This window comes from Vombatus ursinus, unplaced genomic scaffold (assembly GCF_900497805.2).
Source record: "Vombatus ursinus unplaced genomic scaffold, bare-nosed wombat genome assembly UNPS02014951.1, whole genome shotgun sequence".
In the NCBI taxonomy this organism is placed as follows: domain Eukaryota; kingdom Metazoa; phylum Chordata; class Mammalia; order Diprotodontia; family Vombatidae; genus Vombatus; species Vombatus ursinus.
In genome coordinates, this window is record NW_020954729.1 from 2,404,656 (window position 1) to 2,424,599 (window position 19,944).

The 19,944-nt window shown below is 41.2% G+C and overlaps 1 protein-coding gene across 1 annotated transcript in view; it reads left to right on the forward strand.

Annotated features, from left to right (window-relative positions):
• The window catches only part of CD99L2 (CD99 molecule like 2), a 42,963-nt gene that overhangs the window by 19,650 nt on the left and 3,369 nt on the right, over nt 1-19,944 (forward strand). Inside the window, exons 5-6 of the mRNA XM_027845080.1 lie at nt 7,070-7,108; nt 8,198-8,317. Of these exons, the coding sequence (XP_027700881.1) occupies nt 7,070-7,108; nt 8,198-8,317 (159 nt within the window). The remainder of the gene's footprint in view (nt 1-7,069; nt 7,109-8,197; nt 8,318-19,944) is intronic.

Here is a 19,944-nt window from a genome sequence, read left to right on the forward strand (position 1 = left end):
AGTGGTGATTGGGCCCTTCTGCTGCTGGAGAAGCGAGGGATGGAGTGCATGGAGTGCCGGATTTGGACTTAGCAAGCCCTGGGTTTGAATCTAGCTGAAGCTTTGTGACTCTGGGCAAGAAATTTCACCTCTTCAAGCCTTGGCTTCCTCATTTGTAAGATACAGTACCTTTCTTACAGCCTGGTTGTGAGATTTATGTAAGATAAAGTAGGCAAAGCACGTTTCAGTCCTTAAAGTGCCATAGAAATATCAACTATTCTGTGTTATTGTTGTGAGAGAGGGCTCTTTACATCTCTGACATGTGATATAGTAGAGATTGGGAAGCAGGAGCCAGGCCTGGCCAGGGCCTCATGTGATAGTTGGCAAGTGATTGCTTTCCACTGGACCTCAGTTTTTACTTTCTATGAAATGGAAAGTATAGGATACAACCGATGATTTTTAATGCCCTTTCTAGCTAGATGATTCTCTGAAACACTTTTGTAAATGCATTCACGATAGATTTAGCGAGCAGGCAAGGATAGGAGGTCCACTGCAGAAGACCATAGATCTGGAGTTTCCTTTTCCGGTAGTAGATAGGTATGCAAACATAGGTGGTTCTCCCCCCCCCCCCCCCATGATCTATGTTGTGTTTTAATTTATTTTGTTAAGCATTTAGCACCTACAGCTTCAGATTCGTTATTTATTGATTTTTTTAGCATTCTTTTAAAATTTTTGAGTTCCAAATTCTCTTCGTCCCTGCAAAGCAGTGTATCAGTTATACAATGTAAAATGATGCAAACATATTTCTAGATTAGTCATGTTGCCAAAAAAGCAAGAATAATAAGGAAAGTGAGAAAATTATATTTCATTGTGTACTCAGAGTTCAGTAGTTGTCTCTCTGGAGGCAGATACTGTTTTGATTCAAGGAAACACTAACAGCACTGTCCCAAGCTGGAGTGGTTTGTCTTGACTTTGGGAGGTGGTAGACACTGAAGGTCTTTAAGGAAAAGGTTGGGTTATCACTAGTCAGGGATGCTGTAGGAGTTTTTGTTAAGTTTGAAGTAGTTGGCCTTTGAGGTCCTTTCTAACTCTGAAATTCTATGATTTATACTGATGAATCTATACTTATTCCATGTCTCTCCCCCACCCCCCCCAAAAGCTTTTGGGAAACTGTGTGAAGCTGACTGGCCCGTAGGGATCAAGCTGTTAGTAGCTCAAGATGGTTAGCCCTCAGCCTCGTGCCTGCTGCTGCTTCTGTTGTTCAGATAATGGGGGTGGGGAATGGAGGTGCAGAAATTGTGGAGACCTTTCTCAGCTTCTCATAGACTTTCTAGATCCAAAGGGAATTTCGAGGTTATCTAGTCCAGTTTCCTCTTTTAAAACAAATTTATGATTTTCATGTCTTTATTTTTTTAAGTCACTTCTAAGTAGATTTGGATCAGTCACTGCCAGGTGTAGTGGTGCATACTTCCAGTCCCTGCTCCTGGGTCTGCTGAGGCTGTTGCATTACATGAGCATCAGCAGGGCTAAGTCCTGCACCAGGCTAACTGATGAGGGCCGAATTGGTCCAGGCTGACAAGGGAGCAGTAGGTCAAAGCTTACAGTGTAGGTTTCTATCTACCATTAAGACTAATGTAAGGATAGTTAGGTGGCACATAGATAGAGCACCCGCCCTGGAGTCAGGAGGACCTGAATTCAAATCTGACCTCAGACTCTTGACACTTACTAGCTGTGTGACCCTGGGCTTGTCACTTAACCCGGACTGTCTTGCCAAAAAAAGGACTAATGTAGACATTTGCCATGAGCAGAGTTAATCTCTTATCCTCCCACTCTGAGACAGAACGACTTCTATCAAAGTGAGAACAATTTTTTCTCAAAAGAAATCTTTCTTGCTTTTTGCATGTGTGAATGTTACGAGGCTAGCATGAGGTTGGGGGACATAGGTGCTACAGTGGATAGAGGGCCAGGCTTGGAGTCACTTAACTCTGCGTCAGTTTCCTCATCTGTAAAATGAGCTAGACAAGGACATAGCAAAGCACTCTAGTATCTCTACCAAGAAAACCCCAAATGGGGCATGGAGAGTCAGGCATGACTGAAAAATGAGTGAATGACAAAGCATAGGCTCAGCAACGTAGGGCCATTGGACTCTACCTCATTGGTTTGATAAGAGGTTTCAAAAGATACCACTCCTTCTGACTTGTGCAGAGGTAGAAAAGAAGAAATTAAAGGAATCTGGCCTTAAAAAATTAAATCCAGGGCTATGTGCTATCCACTACATGAGTACTTAATGATAGTTTATTTTTTAAAGTTTCATTTATTTATTTGTTTTTAGTTTTCAACGTTCACTTCTGTAAGGTTCTGAGTTCTAAATTTTCTCCCTCTCCCTTCACTTCCTCCTCCCCAGGATGGTGTGCAATTTGATATGGGCTATACATGTACAATTGTGTTAAACGTATTTCCACATTAGTCATATTGTAAAGAAGAATTAGAACCAAAGGGAAAAACCACAAGAAGAAACAAACAAACAAAAATAGCGTGCTTCCATCTGCATTCAGACTCCATAGTTCTTTCTCTGAATGTGGAGAGCATTTGCCATCTGTCTGAGATCCTTGCATTGCTGAGAAGAGCTAAGTCCATCAGAGTTGGTCATCGCACAGTGTTCCTGTTACTGTGCACAATATTCTCCTGGTTCTGCTCACTTCACTCAGCATCAGTTCATGCAAGTCTTTCCAGGTTTTCCTGAAATCCACCTGCTCAAATGATGGTTTGTTGATGTTGAAATGCACACTCTGGGACACAGAGATGAAATGTCCCCTAGCTCCTGCCTGAATGCCACTCTTGATTTAATAGGAAGTTAGGAAAGATACATTGGTATCTGTGATAAAAAGTAAAATAAAAAAATGCACAGGAGAATTATAAGCCAAGTGCTAGCTGAGGTCCTGGGTTTGGGCATAGAGACAGTTTCACTGGGATGTGTAGTACAATGGAAAGGGCACTCAACTAAGGTGTCAGAAGATCTGGATTCCAATCCAGCTCTGACACTTAACTAGTTCCATGGCTTTGGGCAAATCACTTAGTAATAACAATATGATAGCTAACATTTATATAGTGCCTACTAAGCACTTTACAAATATCTGATTTGGTCCTCAGTACAATCCTACTATTCTGTTATCTCCATTTTACAGATGAGGAAACTGAGGCAAACAAGTGAAATGATTTGCCCAGGGTCACATAGCTAGGTCTGAGCTGGATTTGAAATTCAGTTCTACCTGATTCTAGGCCCATGGCTCTACCCACTGTGCCACCTAGCTGCCCCTGTGAGTTTATTTCCATATCTTTGAAATGAAACTATTGGTACTTATGCCATTTACTTGTAGGGCTTTTGTGAGGGAAAGTTCTTTCTAAAACTTAAAGTGCCAGAGAAATGGGTGTTATTTTTATTGTCATTTGAGCTGTTATTTTAAAAACTGTGTCAGATTTTAGTAGCTGGATATAAAGGAGATGAGCATGAGCAAAGGCACGAAGACAAGATGGTGTGCACTGTGGTGGAGGTGGGGGGATGTTGGAGAGTCTATTTAGGTTGGAACTTTCGAGCCCATAGAAGGGGGGGAGTAGTGGGGGATAGGACTGAAGAGGTAGGGTGGCTCCATATTTTGTAGGGAGTTTGAATTTGACCCAAATGGCAGTAGATAGCCATGGGAGGGTTTTCAGCAGAAGAGATGTTATCAGATCAGTCCTTAAAGAATATTAGGGCAGCTAGGTGGCGCAGTGGATAGAGCACCAGCCCTGAAGTCAGGAGGACCTGAGTTCAAATCTGGCCTCAGACCAAACACTTGACACGTATTAGCTGTGTGACCTTGGGCAAGTCACTTTACCCCGATTGCCTCACTAAAGAAAAAAAAATAACTACTAAGAATATTAGTCTAGTGACAATGTGAAAGGTGGATTGGATGGAGGAAAGAGTAGAGGTAGGTAGTGAAACAGTAGTTCAGGCAGGTGACCTGAACTAGCCATATGAAAACACTAATAATTACAGAATGCAAATTAAAACAACTTTGAGGAATCACGTCACACTCATCAGATTGACTAACATGGCAGAAAAGGAAATTGACAAATGCTGGAGGGGACATGGGAAAAACAGGCATGCTAATGCACTGTTTGAGGAGCTAGCCCAACCCTTCTGGAAAGCAATTTGCAATGATACTGTAGAAACTATTAAACTATGTATCCTTTGTTCTCTCAGTACCACTGCTAAGTCTGTTCCCCAAAGAGATCAAAGAAAAAGGACCCACACATACAAAAATATTTATAGCAGCTCTTTTTGTGGTGGCCAAGAATTAGAGACTGGGGTGGGGGTGGGGGAGCAGGGGATTAATTAGGAAATGGCTGAACAACTTTTGGTATATGATTGTGATGGAAGATTATTGTGTTGTAAGATATGGCTAGGGGGACGGTTTCAGAGAAACCGGGAACACTGGACGAATTGACGCAGAGTGAAATGAGTAGAACCAAGAGGACGGTTGATTTAGTAACAGCAATATTGTAGTGATGATCAACTGTGAAATATTTAGAATTCTGGTCAGCACAATGACCCAGCACACTTCCAAAGGACTTATGATGAAACATACTATCCATGTCCAGAAGAGAACTAATGAACTCACAAGTACACATTGAAGGATTTGTTTTCTCACTTTCTTGCTTTTTGGGGGCTGGTGGTGATAAAGAGGATGAGGGAGAGCATAGCTAATGTAGAAATTTGTTTTTCATGATTACACATATTTATAATAGGCTTTTATTTTTCTTGCCTTCTCATTGGGTGGGTGAGAGGGTCGAAGGAGGGAAAGAATTTGAAACGGAAAAAAAAAAGAATAAAAAGTCTTTGTGCTTCTGAAAAATAAAAAATTTTAAAAAGTGGGGAGGCCTGAACTAGGGCAGTAGCAGGAGAAAACAAGAAGAGAGGATGGATGAATCCCCAAGCTGCTCTGTCATCTATCCCCCAAAACATACTCACCATGATCAGGAGAGGAAAAGATAAATGGGAAAAAAAACCCCCAAAAAACAGAATCCTTTGTCTAAAGAAACTTTAGAGTCCCGGGGCTCATACCTGGAAAACCTAAGGGAAAGACCCCCAACTTTGTCGTTAGAAAGAACTGGAATTCAATTTCTGATTCTGGCCCTGTCTTCCTTTAGCATGTCACTTCTCCATCTGGGCCTCAGTATCTCCCTCAGTAAAATGAGGGAGTTTGACTAGATGATTTCTAATGCTCCTTTTAGCACTGAAATTCTATGACTGGAGTACTTAGAGGCTCTTGTGGAACAGAACAGGGGTTCTGTGAATGTACTTCAGCACTCTCTCTAACAGGCTCTTGAGTAGTTAGCGGGGGGCTCACTATGTGGGGTACCTGCTTGGGGATGCTGTGTCATGGCTTCCTGCCTCTGAATTTCTGAGATTCTTTGCGTTTTGGACAGTTCTTCACTGAAGGACCAGAGGCTGCTTTGATCTAAAACAGCCTGTTCAAAAGCTTGCCTTGATTAAAGTGTTTTTTTTCTTTTCTTTTTCCTAAAGGAAAAGTTACCTACATTATTTGGATGACTGAATGAAAAAGGTGTTTATTAAGCAGATACTATGTCAAACCTTGTGGAAACAAAAACAAACAGGACAATCCCCACACTTAAGCTACTTAGTAGCTAAAGACAACACACGTAGGTCAGGCTAAAGTTGGTAAGCAAGAGCTAGGGAGGTGTAAGCCCAATAAAGGCTTTAGAGATGGCCAGGAAGTGGCATGAGTGGCCTGATCATGGGCAAGAGAAAGTGAAAACTCAACTACAGAGCCTGGGGTCACAGTGTTCAGGTGGCATGGGTTGGAGATGACCAGGAAATGGCACCGTTGGCTGGTTCCAGGGAGGCTATGGTGAAAGCTCATCTCTCAGAGGCCAGGATTCTCAGGTTCTGCGTCTTGTTGGAGTTTGAAGAGGCGGTGATCATATTTACCCACAGCTGATAGTTGTTTTTAGGGCTGGAGCAAACAGTGAGTTGTTGGTCTGTGGGATGCAGAATTGGATAAGGATCAGTTATAGAGGCTCTGGCTTCAGAAGAGTAAAAAAAGGTGAGGAAGCCCTCTCGTTCCCTGGAATAGCCAAGGTTTTCCAGGTATTACTCCCTGCCCCAAGCTGACTCAGAGTTCCCAGATTTATTTAGCCCTTGGGTTGCATGAGACTAATGGATTTAGCCCTCTTTTATGGACAGTCTTGACTGGTTAATAGGTTGGAGAATGATCTGTGGAGAAAGGTTTTATTTCCTAAGTAATCACTTGGTTTCACTGTAGAAGGCCACCTAATAAATACCTCCTCTCAGTGTAGAAGACTACACTAGTGTGTCCACATCACTGGAAAATCAATTTCCATCCTAGGGCCTCTTGACTGACTTAATTGTGTCTTCTTAGTACTTGGGAGTCCAGCGTTTTTGTTTCCCTCAAAAACCAGTCTTCCACCCAGTCAAGTCGTCTTCCTTTGCAGTACCTGGGTTGGTCTTCGAAATGCCATAGTGACCTTTTGTGCTATGTCACCTTTGCTTATGTTACTTCATCAGTGAACTCAAAACCATGAAAGTTAGAACCCAGAGTTCTCAGTCACCTGGAAGACTGGGATTTTTGTGTTCCGGGGATGAGAAATCCTTGGTTGAATGTAGCACAACCATAGTAGATACAGTGCACGGCTTGTGGTGAGGAAGCCCTGGTTTTATTCCCACCTTTGCTACCTACTAGCTTTCTGATCATGAGCAAGGCGCTAAACTTTTCTGGACGTCACTGTCCTTCTCTATACATTAATGTGCAGGTTCTATTAGATGCTTCTGGAGATCTCTTCCAACTCCAAATCTCTGATCCCATCAGCCTTTGATTGAGTCACAGTCTATTAGGTTCTGCAGGCTTAGGGAAAGGGTTGTGTCAGAGAGAATCAGAGGCACAGTTTTCCATCATCCTCATATGCTCGTATAGAGGAGGGGGAGGGGAGAGAATGATTTACGACTGGGGAGTAGGAGCTGAGTTTTGGGAGTGTGGGCAGACACTAATTATTACCATGCCTTTTCTAGGTGATCGAAGGTATGATAGCAATGATGACCCTGGAACCGGTAAGTTACCATATGTCTAAGTCACATGTTCTTAACTAGCAGCCCATTAACTTGTTTGTTTTTCAAATATTTTGATGTGTATTTAGATATAATTGGCCTAATTTGTAAACCTACATGTTTTATCTTATGCATTTAAAAGCATAATTCTAAAGAGGGGTCCATGACACACAAAAAAGGTGAAGGAGCCCAAGTCTAGATGTCATTCCTTTATTTTGAATAATTCTGATCATATTTATTTAATGCACAAAACAAGTAAAACAACATACTGCTGGTGGAGCTGCAGCGACTGCTTCACACATTTCCTTCTACAAAAACCAAAAGATACAGAGATCACTGTGGGAGAAAATCATGTGACTGAGTCCGGATGGTAGACAGAGAGGAAGTGTTCCCTCAAAGAGTGCATAGCCCACAGCTCTTTAGTGCACTGAAAGTTTTACAAAATTTAACTGTTTACATAATGAATTTATGTATATATACTTATGGTAGTAAATGATAAAATAGGTTAATAATGTATAGTATTTATGCATTTATGACTTAGTAAATTTTTTTAAAGTTTTCTTTCCATTCATGCATTGTTTGCAATTTTCTTCAGTGTGCTGCAAATCTTCAAAAATTTCCATTTAATTATCGATGGCCAACCTGTGAATAACCCGAACTGCAAATGTGGAACCTTTGAATGTTGAAGGATGACTGTAGTTAGTCAGAGGTAGGGATTAGACTTAACTCTGCTTGGTCAGATTGAGGTTTGGCAGAAAAAAACCTTCCTGACCGTTGGACTTTCCTGAACTGGAATAGGTTGATGTGGGAGGTGGTAAGTCTCTTCTCCCTGGAGGTCTTTACTCAGCAGTTTGATGTGTACAAATGGGGATTCCTATTCAGGTGTGGATTGTACTAGATGTCCTCTGAGTTCCCTTCTAAGTCTGAGTCTGTGTTCATCTGAAGTCCATCTCTGTCACCATTCACTGAGCAGTGTGGTGGCTGATTTGGTGTCTGCAGTGAAAGAAAACCAACCCTCGGTGTGGTGGGTTTCGGTGGTTTTCTGTGCCTCACCTTACCTGTCGGTGCCTCTTTCCATTTTTTCTTTGGCAGGAACAATAGCAGAAACGGGGACAATTGCCGGCATAGCCAGTGCCCTTGCAATGGCACTCATTGGAGCAGTCTCCAGTTATATTTCCTACCAACAAAAGAAATTTTGCTTTAACATTCAACGTAAGTGATTAGAGATGATCCTCTCTTTCTCCTGGAGTTCAGTCTGTACCTTCTGTCTTCTTGACAACAATGAGTATGAAATGCTGTGAAAGGGAAGATAGCTGTTGGTTGTCTTCCAGGGAGAATAAAGGGAATGGGGCCAAATCACTAACAAATTAGAAGCTGATTTAGACCCAAGGAAGAACTTCTGGCTTAGTAAGATAATCACTGAAAAGGTTGTAGATGGAGCCATTTACAATTGGATAAACATCATCTTGGATGGGGTGAAGTGGAGGCTTTCCCAAAGAGAAGGGACTTGATGTGATGAGCTTTGGAGGTCCCCTCGAGCTCTGGAAGTTTGTAGTTCTGGGGCAGCTAGGTGGCACAGTGGATAGAGCACCGGCCCTGAAGTCAGGAGGACCTGAGTTCAAATCCAGCCTCAGACCAAACACTTGACACTCACTAGCTGTGTGACCCTGGGCAAGTCACTTAACCCCAATTGCCTTTAAAAAAAAAAAAAGTTTGTAGTTCTGTGTACCAAAAAAGGCCTTTTGGGCCACAGTGATTAGTGGGAGGCAGTGGAGCTCTGTGTCTTCTGGGCCTTTCCTAGTACAGCAAACTGGGTAAAGCAGATATCCGGACAGAGGAGAAAGGCCTGGGTTGGGCATGTGGCTGTGCCACAGACCCTGCCTTCCTTGTTTGGAGTAGAGTAGTGGAATACAATACCAGCCTGTACTAAGAGAAGTGCTGGTTCATTAAGCCCTGTGCTTTAGGGGAGGAAAAAAAAACCAAAAAAACAAAACTCTTCTTTGCTGGTGAGGTTAGGAATTTGGGGAGAAGCCTAAAACAAGTTGGTTTGGAAGGTGCTAACACAACAGCCCCCCCCCCCCCCCGGGGGGGGGGGGAGGCTTCTGATGCTGTGAGTGCTACCTTAGGAGACACAGTCTTTGGGGTCACTGTGCTGCTAAGGTCCCAGGGTTCAGAAGTCCATGGAGAGCTCTCCCAGCAGCTCGTGCAGCCACGTTATCTTGAAAGATCTGCGGTTGCTTTTGAGGTAAGGGAGCAGCATAGAATGTTTGGAGAAGTAAGCAGTGCAGTTCTTCATTTTCTCCCTTAACAAAAACTCAGTTTTCAGTTTTTACCTTTACAGGTTGAGCGTGCTTCATGTAGCTGATAGGATTTTGAAGAGTTCTATGTAAATAACATAGTGGTTGATGGTCTTATATTTTCGGTGGGTGTGGGAGGGTAGGACCCTCAGTCTTTGCAGGGGGCTGGAGCACCCTAGTTTAACGGTTTTGTAACTTCTGAAGTATGCATGGTGAATTCTCTTCAAGAGAGCTATGTCTGTACTCGAGGACACTGTTTTCTAAATGAAAAATTACCTTAGCTGTGAGGGACTGTCTTTTCCTGTCCTCCTTTCTCAGGCTCCCTGTGGGGAGGCACAACCTGGAACAGAACCCCCCCCCCCCAAATCCTGCTCTTAATCCTGGCCTGGAGCTGAATTTCTCCAGCTTCTAGGTGAATCTCCAGGATGCTAGAAGAGCACAATAAATTAGCCATGGCCCTTTGGGCTCGGGCTTACACTTCTGCTCATTGAGAGTGTGAAGGTGCATGCCAGGTGTGTGTGCTTGTATTTTGGCAAACACAAATGAGACTGTGTAAGTGGCAGTTGGCGATTGTTTTTCTTACTGAATATACGTGTTATATGTTAAAGGCCAGAACTGAGAAGTCTGGGACTTGTTTCCATAGGGCCCTTGTGCAGAATAATCTTTTGGTAATCAGTCATAGACAGCATTGTGCCATGGGAGGGAGAGCTAAGCCAAAATGACATGAGAGGATAGAGATAGACCCTTTTTTCGCTCTCCCATAATTTTATTATTTAGTCTTAAGTGCAGTTGTTACCAGGCAAGCAAATGCCAGGTGTTGGAGATAGAGAGACAAAAGTGAGACAGTCTCTGCCCTCAAAGAGCTTGGGTTCTGTTGGGGCAGGAGACAACCTGTACGTGAAGGTTACATGTGCAAAGTCAATACAAAGGAATTTGGAGAGGGAAGGCCCTAGCAACTGGGAAGAATTGGAAAAGCTTCACGTAAGTAAAGCCTTCGAAGAAACTCTGGTTTCTAAGAGAAAGAGATGAGGAGAGAGTGCTTTCTTTGCATGGGGAACAGCTGGTACAGAAGACAGTGAGATGGGAAATGGAGTTTCGTGTGTGAGAAACTGTAAGAAAGCTAGTTTGCCTGGGCTAGACTTGTGTTTAGGGGGAGTAATGTTTAATAGGGCTCCAAAGGCTTGTGGGGACCAGATTGTGGAGGACTTTAAATATGATCCAAGACAGCTGTGAAGGACTTAGGACGAAAATTGCTCTCCATCTCCAGAGAGGGAACTGATGGAGCCTGAATGCAGATCCAGGCAGACTATTTCTTTACTTTCTTTTTCTGTTTGTTTGTATTTTGTTTGTTTTTGTTTGTGTTTTCTTTCACAACATGATAGAGTTTCTATTTGATCCTAAAAGTAATAGAGCTACTCTAATTTATTGAGTATGAGAGTGACATTATCAGATCTGTGTTTTAGAAAAATAATTTTGGCAGCTATATAGAGGATTGCATTAGAAAGGGGAAAGACTTAAAGCAGGGAGGCTAATTAGGTGAGTGAATAAATGAAAGCTTGAAAACACATTAATTAAACGTGTGCTGAGTGTAGGAGATAGCAATGGAGAAGCCAGATCATTCCTGCTCTCCAGGAGCTCCCCCTGCATTTAGGCTTGTAGGTCCTTAGGTCTCCCTAAGGTGCATTCCTTACATTGAGCACGATATAAGTATGTGAGATCTTGCTGTTTTGATCTGAATTTGTAATCATTCCATGACCTAAACAAGAGTTAAAATTAGCATTTGAACTTATGGTATGTAAAAGATTCAATTTCTGAAGTATCTCTTTCTTTCAGAGTGAATATAATTAGAGAAGGATAAACAAGCTTGTGAAACAAAGATGTGTATCTATTTAGTTGTGAGGTTAAAGTCACTTGGTGATTTTAGTAAACAGCTATGAAAATAATGCTTTTTCATTTAAACAGGGGGAATATAACATGCAGTGTGGCTATGATAAAATGAAACCGATTTTTAATAGACAATAGAACCTACATAACCAAGTGAAGACCAAGCTGTTGCCAACTATTGCCAATTCTGCCATGGTGGACAGAGCTCCTTAGGGAACTGGCAACCCAACAGGAATGATGCTAAAGCTCATAGAGGAAAAGCAGTAGATTATGTGCCAAGTATGCTAAATAGGTGATAACATACAACTACGTCATTCACTATTGGAAATCGGGGAGGAGGGTTTCCTAAGGGGTGTGTTTTTGGTCTGTTATGTCTTGTGACAAGATAGTTTCAGGAGTTGATGTCTGCAGCTTGACCTCTGGATTGTATACGGTAACTGTGGGCATCATTGCTTGATAGTTCTGCTGGTACAAGATAGTCCCGTTCATATGAGAGAAATTCTACAAAGGTCAGCTTGTTCTTGTAACAGGGAGCGATAGTTTGCCTCATTGGGCCCACTCATGAGTTATTGCCAGAGATAGGGAAACTATCAGGGATAGTGTTTCTGAGGCCAGGGAGAAATTGGGGTCTAAGCACAGGCCTCCAAGCACCCCATCAGAAGGATTAGGATTAAGAACATGAATACCAGGAAGAGAGGCAAAGATGAATATGAATTTTAAAGAGGATTTAATTTGAGTCATCAGAAAGGCACATTGGGAAATGGTAGGCCCTCAGCAGCCTAGGACATGAAGATTTATTGACAAACATAAATTATGTCACATCATATTGTAGGCCTGCGTGAGTTTTTTTTGGGTCACTGAGGAAAGAACTAAGTGTCCTAATGGATTTGAATGTGTGGACAGTCCCTCCAGCTTTCTGGCTTAGTGTGGAATTCTGTAGCTACATCTGTTTATTCCCTGCCTAATAATTGGCAGTGGTGGTGAGGTAAATGTAGACCAGGGAAACTTCCTTTTGTTGACTTAGGTGCAGGTTCTACTTAGAGGCAAGTAGGTGGTAGAGTGGATAGAACAGGGTACTCAGAGCCAAGAAGTCCTGAGTTTAATTGCAGCCTCAGACATCTACTAGCTATGTCTCAGTTTCCTCACCTATAAAATGAGGATAATGAATAGCACCTATTCCCAGGGTTGTTGTAAGGATCAACTGAAGTAATATTTGTAAAGTATTTAGCATAACAAGAGATTTTTGTGAAGTGTTATGCAATCTTTAAAACATTGTGTAAATATTAGCTGCTGCTGCTACATATGACTACTATTGCTGCTGCTGCTGCTGCTGCTACTACTACTATTACTGCTACTACTGCTACTTTTGAAGGCAAGATTTATGACCCTGGGCAAACTCCTTCCAACCCTATATATTTGTTCAAATGATAATTTAATGCTAACTCTCATCTTAGTCATTGGAAACAATTCTTGGGAAGCTCTCATTATCTATCAGCTTTTAATTCTGTTAGCTCAGTGCCCCCTGACATTGGTTTCTTTCATTACCTTTTTTACCAGTGCCTGTAGTTGATTCTAGGAATTCCTTGAAAATCCAGAGGTGGCATGAGAGGGCCCCACTTCCAGCCAAAGTGCATGGAACTTGCTTGTCTGTAGTGTTAGAGGGTCAGAAATTGACCCATGGTGTAAGTGCTGCTTGCTCTGTGTCTTGGAAAGCTGAGGGGTCTCTGAAGACCCTCTCTTCGCCTCAGTAGTTCAGATTCAGAGTTGCTTTCAGTATGAAGTGGCCTCTTTGGTAACCTCTAGACTTAGGCAGCAGTGGGATGGTTGGGAGTTTGATGATTGGTAAAGGTGTGGTTATGCTGAAGAGAAACCCAACAATTGGCTATCATGGGGAGGGTGGAAGTGGGTTGGTGGCATGGCATGAGATGGTGGCATGGCTCCCACTTTGGAGACTCTTCCTCCGGGCCTCTGTTTCTAGAACAGTTAAGCCTAGAACTTGAGTTTTCTAGATTCAGGTCTTTAGGTCTCTAGTTCTAGATCTCTAGGTCTTAGTCTTTAATAAACCTGGACCTAGGCTTTGTTTTTTTGGGCGGTCTTAAGTTATCCAGATCTGAGTTCAGGTATCTAGGTTTCTAAGACTACAAGGCTAGGAATTTAGTTCCTTGATCCTGTAAGTTTCTCAAGTCTCTAAATCCCTAGGTTCCCTAAGTCTCTAAATGTTAGAGATTGTAAGAACTAGAAGAAACTTTAATCTAGACCTGGAGACATAGTGCTTTAGACTTAGGTCTTTAGGTCTGTATGTCTCTAGGTCTCTCCCTTTATGAAATTCTCTTTCACTATCCCTGTTTCTATATCTCTGTCATTTTAAGTCTCTTTCTCTCAGTTTAAATAGCTCTGTAGCTATCTATCTCCATTCATATGTTTCTATCACCACCTCAGTCAACAAGCATTTATTAAACATGTGCTTAGTATTAGATATACAAAGAAAAGCAATAACAGTCTGCCTGATACACATTTTCACATCTGTTTCTTCCTCTGTGCATCACAGTCTCTCATCTTTATATGTACATTTATCTCTACCACTTTTTAGATCTATGTATTGCAATCTATGTATCTCTAAATTCTATATGTAGCTCTTAATCTATCTCTTTATTTTCGTATACTACGTATATTTCTCTTCTAAACCTCTTTCCCTGAGGCACTGCTCTCCAATTCTTGCATTAGCACATCCCTTTGCCCCTTCCCTTTTATTTAAGATCATCGCACCAAAACAAAAATTCATCCCAGACCCTTCTTCTTTGACTCCCTCTATGGCCCTTGCTGACATTATGGTCCTCAGGGGAGGCTTGTTATCATCCCCCACCCACATTAGACTGAAAACACCTCATCTTTATTCAAGTTTCCTCCAGTTGCTCACATTTGTATTTCAAAGTTTCCAGCACTTAGCCCAGTGCCTGGCACATAGTAGGTGCTTGATAAATGTTTACTGATTATTTGTTTGATTTTTCTTTTTACCAGGAATGCTTGGAAATCCTCTATTACTCAGTTTTGCTGAATAAGTTATTCATGGTTGTAAGCCCATAGCTTTTGCCTTTTGGAATATTCTTTACACTTTGCTCCTTCACGGTGGTAGCTGCCAAGTCTTGTGTGATCCTGTACTTCATCAATACCTGAGCTGCTTACTTCTGGCTGCTTGCAGTAATTTTTTTCTTTAATCTGAAAGCTCTGGATTTGGTCATGATGTTCCTGGACTTTTTCATTTTGGGTTTCTTTTAGAACGTGATCACTGGATTCTTTCAGTTTTTGCTTTGTCTGTCTGGTTCTGAGAGATTTGGGCAGTCTTCTTTGAATTATTTCTTCTAGGTCATTTGTTTTTAGTATGAGAAAGTTTTTCTTTTTCCCCATTTAAAAAAAATCTTTTGACTTTGTTTTAGTATTTCTTTTTGTTTTGTGGAGTCATTAACTTTTGTTTGGGTTATTCCAATTTTCAGGGAGTCTGTTATTGGGATAACATTTTGTACTTTGTGGGCTCACCTTTTTAATTCTCTTTCCAGGTCTCCTTCATAGCTCTGATTTGTTTCCTAATCCTTTCCTCTGTTGTTCCCATTTCACTTATATTATCATTTTTAGCTCTTCTGTTATTTCTTTTAGGAATTCTAGTTGATCTTGTGGGCAAGCTGTGGTTTTCTTTGAGGTTTTGCTTTTATAGGTGTTTTGGAGTTATTTACCTTCTTTGGGTTTGTGACTTGGGAATTCCTAGTCCCATAATAGCTCTTTTATCTTTTTGTTTAATGTTTCTTCCAACAATCTTCTTCTAGGCAACTTGGTGTTGCCGTTTTTGCTGTGAGCTCTTGGGGTTAAATATGACCCCTGTGGTGTTGTCCTGAGGCGGTGATAGAAACATATGAATGGAGAGCTACAGAGCTATTTAAACTGAGAGAAAGAGACTTAAAATGACAGAGATATAGAAACAGGGATAGTGCTCTTGGCTATATTTACACTGCTGGCTTGGGCAGCTATGTAGGGGCTAAGTCTGAGATCAGCTCTGGGTACTAAGCACATGATCCTAGTATATCCCTCTTTCATATTTCCTTCCTGTAGCTTTTTTATTATGATTTCCTTATTTTGTTTTTGCAAAAGCTTTTCAATTTTGTGTAATTGGAATTATATAATTTATTTTTTTATCATCTCCGCTATCCCTTATTTTGTTAAGAACTTACTCTCTACTCATAGCTGTGAAAGATAACTGACCTTGCCCACTTCTGATTTTTTTATGGTGTAACCTTAATATTCGGGACATATCCATTTTGCATTTTTTATGATATATGGTGTAAGGTGTTGGTTTAAACCTAGTTTCTGTCAGACTGCTTTTTTTTTTTCCCAGCAATTCTTGTCAAATAAGGAGTTCTTCACCAGATAAGTTATGTTTTTAGAGTTTAGTTAGTTCTGATTTTTCCTTGTTAAGTCAGTTCCATTGATATACTTTTCTGTTTTCTAATCTGTCCCAAATAATTTTTGAGAAATAGGTTTTTTTTTTCTTTTTGCTTTGTGGTGAGGCAATTGGGGTTAAGTGACTTGCCCAGGGTCACACAGCTAGAGAAATAGTTTTGAATATACATGTAGAGAGATATTGAGAGATAAAGATTGGGTGATAGCTATTTATCTAATAGACTTTAGAGAACGATAGGTATAAAGAGTGTGACCAAGAGAGGTGGAAGTAAATAGACAAAAAGAGAGTGAGACACATGGACACCTACATGGAGTTAGGTATATAAACAAAGATATTGAGAAAGACCTGGAGCCTAGTGGCTGTTACCAGAAAACCAGTCCATTCTCATAGTTCTTTATTTTCTAGATGAGGATATTATATTAGAGACTGGAGAAGGATGCAGTCTCTCTTGCACCTTGTGAAAGAGGAGCCTAACACATAAGTTACCTATCCAATCAGGGTTTATCAAAAGATAAAGCATAGGTGTCAAGGTTATGGAAAAGAGTACCAGAACATGAGTGCCACTGATATTCTTTCCAGACCTGGAATGGGTCTTTATGTCCCATCAATTCCTGTATATTTGGACATCAAGCTGTATTGAATCTTTAGAAAAGTGCTCAATGGAATTGATCTTTGGCAGGATGCAGGGGGCTGAGGGGAGCCAGGAAGTCAGATTAGGACTCTTGTAAAATCTACTCAAAGAAAGAAACAAAAATTGGTGAGCTTTTAGCATGCAAACTCTAAGGCTGTGCCCTTCAAAGAAAATTATTGATTTCACATGCGTGCAAAAAAAAGATCCCAATAAGTCATATTTAAAGCAGATGTTTCTCCTATTTAGAAGTCTGCTAAAATAAGGGTTGCATTTTGTGGTTTCAGTATACAGTAAGTGGATACAATCCCATGCAAGGGCATTGTGTCCATCAACCAGCATTTGTCAAGTGCCTGTTGTTTGTCAGGAATTGTACCAGGCATTGGGGATACAAAGACAAAGATGAAAGTGTCCTTGGCCTTCCATTCTTATCCTGGGAAATGACAAATTATATGGAGGAGAGAGGGGAGTGAAGGCATTGCACCTCCAGGACAATGGGAAAAGAAGGGGTAGACATAGAAACATAAGGATCTATGTGTATGCAGGGTGTTCTGAAAGTCTTAGTGCACTTTCAGACTTACAAATTTATTAATGAGCTTAAAACTGCACTTTTGGGACACCCTGGGTATACATGCACACATTCATGGAAATAGGAATTTAAGATTTATATCTACATGAAAGATATCCATGTTAAGATGCTAGGGAGAGAGACCTAAAGATGTGCAGATCAATGTGTAGGCGTATTAAGTCCTAGATGTAGAGATCTGGAGCTAAGAACTAGAGACTTAGACCTAGAACCTTTGAGGGAGAGAGCTGTTAAGTGTCCACAGAAATTTGACATCTTCATAGTTCTTTGTCCTGGGTGGAATTTTTGATTTCTCCTAACCTGTTCCCTCCCAGTGAGCCATCTCATATCATGAATGTTTTTGAAAGAGGAAAAAAAAAATCAGCAAAGCTGATCAATACATTGAAAAGATCCAAAAATTTATGCACTACTCCAGATTCATGGAGCCTCCTACCCTCTCAAAGGAATGGGGGAGGTGTTTTGTCATAGCTTTTCTTTGGGGCCATAAGTTTTGTTCTTTTCAATTCTGTCACGTTCATTTTTAGTTGTTTTGTGGTTGTGGTTCTTTTTCCATTTCCATTGTCACAGTCGTCGTTTTCTTGACTCTGATTACTTTGTTCTGCATCAGTTCATGTACCATGCACAATCAGTGTAGCCATTCTCTAATCCATGGGCATCTACTTTGTTTCCATTTCTTTGCTACTATAAAAAGTATTGCTGTAAATGGTGTAGAGGGGACCTTTATTATCATGGTCTTCCTATATGCTTTGTAGTAGGCAAAGGGCCTGGACATTTCATTCGCTTCATTTTGCCTAATTCCAAATGGAGCAAATGGATTGTTACATGTTAGATCTTACTACTGTGCTACTAATCGGTAAAATAAGAGCTTGGCACATAACTTGGCTGCCCAGACAAGGTTTATTTAAGGATATAATATATTTGCCTGTATCCTGTGATGGAAAAGGGTGCCAGAATGGTCTTTATGTCCCCTCAACTCCTAAGTCCATGGTGGGCAAACTGTATTGAAACTTTTCTTTTGAATTATTTTAAATAATAAATAATTTTTCTTCTATATCCTGCCCCCTCCTTCTTGGAGGAAAAGAAAAACAAAACCCTTGTAACACAAACCCATTTGAAGTAAAATAGATTGTCTCATTCTCCTCCGAGTCCCCCATCACTTTGCCAGGAGGTAGGTAGCACGCTTCATCAGCATTCCTGGAATTGTCATTGGTCATTTCCTTGATCAGAGTTCTTAAGTGTTGTTACTGTATAACTTGTTCTGTTCCCTTTTTGGCTTTTTATCATTTCTTACAGAACAAAAGATTCCCATTACATTTGTATGCCATGCATAACTTATTCAATCATTCTGTAACTGGGTATAACCCCTTAGTTTCCAGTTCTTTGCTACTACCACCGAAAGATCTGCTATTTTGATGTACGCACTGTTTTATGACATTGTGGCCATAGTTCCATATTGCTTTCTACAATGGCTGCATCAAGGCCCAGCCCACCAGTAGGCTAGCTGCAGTGCATCATTAGCTGTGTTCAGTTGAGTCTGTGAGATAGAACATTTCATTTCTCTTTTCACTTACCACCAAAGTTTTGCTTCATAATTTGGCCTTAAAGGTTTTGGAGTATCGAGTGCTGATGCTTGATGTTGTGGCCTATCTTTCTGTACTCATGATTGTTCTTTTGGGCATTTTGGACTTTGCAGATAGTTGCATGGCTTTAGATTTTGAAAGGCAGGGGAACTCTACTGGGCGATTTCTCACATTTAGCTTAAGGATAACTCACACATCCAATAATCCTGGCAGGATCCTGATGACCACCTTTCGAGAAGCTGTATTATCTAAGAATGGGGGTAAGAAACAAAGCACCTTTTAGCAAAACAAATTAAAAGTAACAACTTCAAAGGAAATGACTGACTCTTTACATGCAAGCAAAAAACCCCCCCTCTGAACTATGTTTTCACCGTTTATTCTTGCAGTCTCACATGGTAGCTTTGGCCATTTACTAAAGGCTTACTTACTACGTGCAAGGCACTGCATAGAAAGGCAAAATGAAAGTCTCTGATGTCAAGCAGCAGCACTAGGACTTTGAGAATGCGCTGGATACGAAGGTCCAACCGCTGTTCCAGAGTGAACATGAGGTAGTTTCTGGGGGCACTGGCAGAAGCATGAATTCTGCAAGTATATTTGCATACAACAATAATTTCTTGGATCCCAGCAGCCAAAGAAATATTTTTTTTTTTTTTTTGCCCAGGAAAGAGAGGGACACAGAGAAATAGTAAGTCATGACACATATTCAGTCAGTGAGTTTCTTGGGGATTCAGTCTGTTTTGCTGATCGTGGTCTTAAGTTTTTGTTCTAGGGTTGTAAGCTTTATGCCTTATCCCCCGATGCTGCAGAGGGCGAAGGTAAAGATGGTGCTTTGGCTCTCGCTTCCCTTTCTCCTGCTTAATCATCATTCCACCCTCCCTCCTCCCCTCTACTGTTTGAAAAGCACATTTCTTCTGTTGCAACCATGTTCTTCCTGTGCCATTTCTTTTTTTAATCCATCGTCCTTTGAAAAGCATTTGATGTTTGACAGAAAGGAACATCTCCTTGGAACAATGCACCTGGAATGATGTGTGCTTGGGTTGAGACAAGGAGAGATCACTATGGGGAAGAGGTTTTCATATCCTTCCAGGTAAGGGCTGCTGGAGGAAGGCAGTGTGACTTGGATGTCATAAAACGTTGCCTCTTTAGAGAAGACAATAGCACCACTGCCTGCCTTCCTAGGTACTGGGAAGATTGCTGGAACTACTGTTCTAACTCAACTGAGGGGAGAAAGGGAACAGGTTAATCTTTTTGTCCAAGGGGATAGCCTAGGCACAGTGGAAACATGGGGGGGGGGTCTGTTTGGTTCTTCCCTTAAGCAATTTAGGGGTACCAGAAAGAGCTAAAATATTGTGCTCAGTTTGACAGTATGAACCTGCCATACTTAAGAAGTACCTAGCTCACTAAATGCATCCTT